Source organism: Sminthopsis crassicaudata, chromosome 5 (genome assembly GCF_048593235.1).
Source record: "Sminthopsis crassicaudata isolate SCR6 chromosome 5, ASM4859323v1, whole genome shotgun sequence".
NCBI classification, from domain to species: domain Eukaryota; kingdom Metazoa; phylum Chordata; class Mammalia; order Dasyuromorphia; family Dasyuridae; genus Sminthopsis; species Sminthopsis crassicaudata.
Genome location: NC_133621.1, coordinates 205,376,167 through 205,382,752, shown reverse-complemented (window position 1 = coordinate 205,382,752; position 6,586 = coordinate 205,376,167). Strand labels below are relative to the sequence as shown.

The following is a 6,586-nucleotide window of genomic DNA, read 5'->3' as shown; positions in this document are numbered from 1 at the left end:
AGTGCTCTTAAATCAGCCCATGAGTACAAGGAATGTGGGCATGTGAATGGGTCTCTTATTTGATGGATGAAATACCTGAGGGGCCAATAGAGCAAGAGGATTCAGTCAAATAAAACTGGTTCTCATCTTCTTCACACCCCCGAGAGAATAAGCGGTGGGACACTAGAAAAAAGAAAGAATGCCATTGCTTTTCACTTTCAAAACTATTTTTCTATTTTTCTGTTATCATGAAGGAGCATTACGTAGTCCCTGGGAATACAAAGCAAAAGTCACATTCTCTCCCTTTTAGGAGCTTATATTCTGTTGGAGGGATATAACATGTAAACATATAAACATAAAATATGAATAAAGTAATTTTGTAGAGTGAAAAAATTAGCAACTGGGAAAGTCAATAGGAGGTAATACTTGCCCCAAGCTTTAGTTTTGCAATCCCCCAAAAGCCATATACCAAAACTCTGGACATGATTTGTGAGTATAAAGTTTAAGACCTGGGCTTCAGATGAACGGCAATAACTAAACCAAAGTTAAGAAGAAATTACTATATGAACACAAGGATACAGCTTGAAAATCCCAGGAATTTAATAAATCACAGAAAGCCTGTTTCAAATTTTTTGGAAATAGAGAACAAATACCATTTGGGGAAAGCCTGACTATAAACACATTATGGTGGATGTGCTGATGAATACTACTGTGCCAAAAGAATTATGAAAGATAGTTTCTTGGGGAGACTCCTATGAACTGATGAAAAGTGAAGTGACAAGAGACCAGGAAACAATTACATGAATTAATGCAACCGATTAAATTAATTACATAATAATGATGTTACAATGTCATTAATTGTAATATAATTAAACATAAATTAATGAATAATAATTCAAACTACAAAAGACTTCTCTGACCAATATAATCACCATAATTTCAGAGGAGCAGCAATGAAACATATTACTTACCTCCTGATAGAGAGACATGATGGACTCAGGATGCAGAGTGAGACATAAATTTTTTGGACATAGTCAATATAGAGATTTGTTTTGCTCGACTATGTGTATTTGTTACAAGAGTTTAGTTTTTCTTTTCTTTTTTTTTTCCCAATGAGGAGAGCATAAAAATGGATTTATGTTTATCGAAATAATAAAATTTAATTTTAAAAAAAGAACAGAGGATAAAGAAAAATTCCATAAGGGATATAGCAACCACAGTATGTGATATATCTGCACCAAAGATAAATGGCCTAAACTTAGATGGATGGCCCCAAAGACGCTACATGGAGAAGGAAATAAAGGAAATAGTCAGAAGTCCTGGTGACAAAAGAGGGAGTAAAAGGTATAAGAAAGAGTAGACTTAATTCCCATATACATGTGACAGTCAAAGTCCAACTTACCAACACATTTGGTGATGAAACAGGAGCTGAGGAATAATATAGAAACTCCAGCGATAACCCAATAACATAGGGGAGAATGGAGTCCTATTCTCTCTGTGGAGACAGAAAGTCCCAAAGGATTGCACTCTCACAGTTCCGAGCTGTGCTTGGAACACAGCACAGTCTTTTTCTGGCTCCAAAGTCTATCATCCTTAATAATTGAAAAATCTTAGAATATAAGTCTAAGTAAGACCCAGATCCCATGAAATTCTCCCTTTCCTGGCTATTTCCTTTTTTTCTCACCTCCACCTTTGCCACTGTTTTCTCTTTCCTCTAATTGCTTTGCTTTAATTGTCTTTCCCCAAATGTCCTGTTTCTCAATCTCTAACCACTTACCTTCACCACTACCCTGTTGTAGTTTGTTGTAGAAATTCCTTTCCATCTTCATCCTCCACTCACTCATTTTCCAACTGCCCTTTCTCTCTCCCTTCCCCCCTTCTCAAGGAAGAATTCTATCCACCAAAAGAAGAGAATAGCAATGTCACCTGTGTTTTCTACTGCAGAATCTTTGAGGGGATCCATTTCTCTTCTCTGTCTCTCACAGCTTAAGAATCTTTTCTTGTGATGATATTCAAGAAAGATGATTTTTAAAGCTTGAGCCTTCCTCAGTCATTCTATAAGTGCATGCTGATCCCACTTATTATAGAATATTATTTTTCTCTTGGGCAATGTGAGCTTACAATAGGATTTCCCCACTTATGCAAGGCTTTCAAGAGGTGTCAACTTCCTATCTGGACGTCAGCCTTATATGTCTTCAATATTGTTCATTCTAACAAAACAGCTGCAGAATGGAAATGAAGAAATAGAACTAAAAATATCCACAAGAGTCAGATGAGCTGGGGGAAGGCCATAGAAATCACTTGAAGAAGTAGAGGAATAAAGTTCATGTGAGATAGGGGTGATGAGGAGATAGTCGCAAAAATGCACCTGAGTGATAGGAGATTAGAAAGAGGAAAAAAGGGAGTTCACAGTGAATGACCTCATTTTCAGCTAAGAATGAAGGGGGAGGGAGGATCATAGGAGGTTTAAGAAAGGATGAAAAGATTTGAAAGAGTCCCTATGGAGAATGAGCTAGTTACTTGATGGAAGATGTATAGTCTGATTGCATAGTATCAGTGAGGGAACAGTTGAGGATATATAACATCAATTTGTAGGGGATCAGTAAGAATGGCTGCATGGTTTTCTCCACCTTTGTTCAGCACTGCATGTGTAGGTGTAAAAATGGCGAGTAAAGGAACTGATCCAAGACTGAGGCATGGCTGGGAATAATTGGTGATATGATAAAGGAGCTAGAAATTCAAGAAAGGAGAAGAAATTCCCCATTCAAGAAATGGAGAGAAGAGAGTGGCTACAGCACCTATGTGCCCCATCCTTGGGGTTTTCTTCTAGTCTACCTAAGGAGAACATATATACTTTATACTTGAATATATCAATGGTCCAGGATCTCATTGAGTCAGTGTGTTACCTTTGTTGGTACACATCACAGCCCTTCCATGTCTTCTGATCTCTTATAATAAATTCATACAATGTGCTAGAACACTTCTAGGTATTTTCACAGTGCAAGGATAGCAGAGGAGTACTTAGACTGTCTTCTCATACCACCTACATGAATAAATCATTTAAAAAATAAAGCATTTGTTAAGCAACACTATCTGGGGATAATGCTCTCATCGAACTCACTTTCTAATGGAGGATATACAACATGAATGATCCACCTCCTTTCCTAACCATGTGTTTGTTCATTACAACTTTTTATGACACTTCTTGACCAAATGCCATCATTAGAAATTTGTCACAATACTCCAAAGATCTTCTATATTATTATTAAAGTACATTCTTTTAAATAGGCTCTTATCCTGATAGTACATTATGGTTTTGATGAGTTTCAAGTGCTACTGAGAAAAGCAGATAGGAAAATGCTGTTAAATTGCATTCTCTGAGTATTTCAGTTTCATTCTAAAGGCTGGGCAAGATGGAGTGGACTTAAATCTTAACAGAGGAGATTTAAATTAGACATTAAAAATTAATTTTCTACCTCTGGCTTTCATGCTAGAAGGTTGTATAAAAAGGAGAGAGAGAAAAATGAAGAAACTGAGCAGAATAAGATGGCAAATAAAATCATGAACTTGAATTAGTGGGGATTGGAATATTGAAGTACATCAGAGATTGAATTTGGGGAGGAACAATTTGAGGGAAATTAAAGATAATTTAAAGAACAATTTCCAGACCAAGGTATTTGTCTAGGACCTGTTTCTAGGCTATTAAAAAAAAAGGCAAGATCAAAGACAAATAGAAAAAATATAAAAGAATCAGGAGTAGGTTGAGGAAGCAAAAAAAAAAAAAATTTTAATGAAATAGAAACTGAAAAGGTAGACAAAAAAGACAAAATAAATGTAATTGTCCATATAAAACAAGGTAAACAAGAAAAGATAAGTAGCACAATTAAAAGTTAAAGAAATTAATAGAGTGAATTGGTGAGTGGAAAGTATTGCTGAAACAGACAGGAGATTCATGCAAGGCTTAAGGGGAAGTGGGAGTAACTGCTGTGGTGGTGTTGAGACAACAGAAAGGATTTTGAATGGAGGTGCCAAGTTATTAAGAAGTGAAAATTAGCTGGGAAAAAAGTTTCAACTAGGTGTTTAGGATTGAAGTGTAACACCCACAAGTACAGCAGTTTCAAGAAGAAAGGCTAAAATTTAAACTGTTATGGAAATTAAATTGTGTAGTGACTTGCACTGAATATGCAATGTGACTTTTTGCTGAGTGACTATTATCTGTGTTCCAGAGATAGGCTGAACTCCCTCCTAGAATAGAAAGTAAAAGAACTAGAATAAAAATTTTCCATATTCCAGAACATTAGGGGGATGAAGGGTTTTTAAAAGAAATAAATTTCATTTGGGTTTAAGGGGAAGGGAACCTAGAGGGAAAAGGGAAGATGACCCTTATCAGGATGAGAGCCCATAGAAGAAAATTATACAGAGGAGAAAGAAAAGGAAAAAGAATTAAAGTTTTTAAACAGATTCCTGATGATGAGAATGATGAATGGTCTGAGGAGAAAGCATTTCTTGTCCTCCCAAAAATGACACAGGAGAGCCATGAGTGAGAGTTTATCTTGGAAGAGCTCTCCAGAAGATGAGAAGTGGTGATAGTTGGTGATGGACCAAGTGTAGCTGCCTGTAATGTAGACCTGATAATAATTTGGAGTCTTCTTATATTGATTATTGTCTTCCTGGACCATGTATACAAAACAGATAGTTTACTAAGATTTATTAAAGCAGATGAGCACTACCTATGGCGACTCACAAAGGCTAAAATACTTCCAATAAATAGTATTATATGTAACTGTGATCATTTTTATAGTTATAAAGTACCAGGAAAGAAACAGAGAGAGCTTGTGTTTTCTTGACTATTGTCCATTGAAAGTAAGAGATATGAAAGAGAGAAAAATTAATTTGAGAAATGAATAGTTGGCTGAGAAAGTGGTATCTGAGAATGGAATTTGTATTCCTGTGTTAAATTTTACTGTGTAGTATTGATGTGGTTTTGGCCTGAGATAGAGTACATCTAATAAAAGTTGATGTCAAATTAAATATGTCTTAAACTAAAAATGGTGGAAGAAGAATGAGGCTGCCTAAGTATATACCAAAATTAGATATTGTAGAGAAATTTTTAAATTTTTCCCATGATTGGTCTGTGGTGCTGGATGCTTATATTTTATTATCAAAAGAAAAAAAAAGATAAGAATTCTGTATAAGATAGCCCCATGAAAAGTGCAAAAGAGTCCAACTTGTCCTGCTTTTACTTCAGTAATGATCTCAAGAGAGTATAGATTTAATAAAGTCTATAACTGAAGTAATCTGCTTCTCTTTCACTACCCCTTTTCTCTTCTCCTCCCTCAAGCTGTGATCACAGGTGTTTAATCTTCCTTTCTCCTTTTTATCTCCTTTTCATAATCTACACCATAACGTTGGAGTTTGTTTTGCTTCCCTACCAGTAGTACCCTCCATCTTAAGCCCTTCTCTCTGTCCTCAACTATTTCTCTGCATTTTAATTTATTCTTACAGAAAACTCTGTGGGATTGTGTTAAATTCTGCTTTTGTCTAATTCAGATGAAAGGGAGGTTTGTGGGATATTCCTTCTTCCTTACTCCATTTTCCATATTTCTATATTCTTTATCCCATGTACTCTGATTTAATGAGTACTCTCTCCTTTCTTCTCTACTGTTCCCCTTTCCCTTCTTTTTCTTTCTTCTTTTTAAGACCACAAAGTTCACTCTTTGATAAAAAATGAACTCAGCAAGCACTTGGTACTTACCCATTGCCTAGCCCCCTCTCCTTTTTTACTTTGTTCTTTTAACACTTCTTTTAAGGATGAAAGATGTATTCAAAATCATACACCTGAAATAAACTCTCAGACTCAGTATTTGAAAGAAAGAACTGGTACAGATAAGTAGAGGTAGAGAACTGATTGATGCAGAGAGGAAAGAGGCTGTGCTCAAAGAGCAAAGCCACATGACCCTAGAAAAGGAGGAACCCTGTGGTCTCAGAGATGGTAATGATCACAAGCAGCTAACAAAACAGTTAGGAGTTCCCCGGTCAAGTGAAAAGCTGTAGGAACACAAGTCAATATTTGTGAAGTAACAGGGATGAAGCAATAGAGGAATTCCTGAACCAAGCATTCTGGCACCACAGAATACTTCCTCCTGCCTAATGCCAAGTTCAGGGGCCAAACAAAAAAGTTTCTGGATCTGTGGAATTAAAAACCCTAAACAAGGAAGAAACAATCATAGCATGTAGAACTAAACTTCTATCTTGCCTTTTAAAGATGGTATGAATTAAGAACATCATGCAGCTTAAAAGTAGGAGGGGTGTTCTCTAGTTACCTAAGATGATCTCATCTTGGGGGAAACGCTCAATTTGGTAGGAAGGAACTCAAACCGGGAATACCTGTCTCTGGATCCCACCATCTTATTATTTGGAGAGAATAGACTCTTAGTCTCTTGTAATGTTTCAGTGCATTCTCACTACTAAAGCAGTTAATTCCCCAAGATTCTGAAGAATTTTTGGCAGGAACACATGACTAGTCTTTGTCCTGGCCCCACATTCAAATAGGGTCAAGTGCAATATTATGAGATGGGAGTAGGGAGAGGGACAGCCTGCTCAACAC

General features: G+C 36.3%; 1 protein-coding gene across 1 annotated transcript in view; it reads right to left on the bottom strand.

The window, feature by feature from the left end:
- Nucleotides 1-2,101, bottom strand: part of CLEC4E (C-type lectin domain family 4 member E) — a 6,224-nt gene extending 4,123 nt beyond the window's left edge. Inside the window, exons 1-3 of the mRNA XM_074269692.1 lie at nucleotides 1,906-2,101; nucleotides 1,382-1,474; nucleotides 76-162 (exon numbers count right to left, since the gene is read on the bottom strand). Coding sequence (XP_074125793.1) covers nucleotides 76-162; nucleotides 1,382-1,474; nucleotides 1,906-1,942 — 217 coding nt within the window. The 5' untranslated portion in view covers nucleotides 1,943-2,101. The remainder of the gene's footprint in view (nucleotides 1-75; nucleotides 163-1,381; nucleotides 1,475-1,905) is intronic.
- Nucleotides 2,102-6,586: the final 4,485 nt, after the last annotated feature.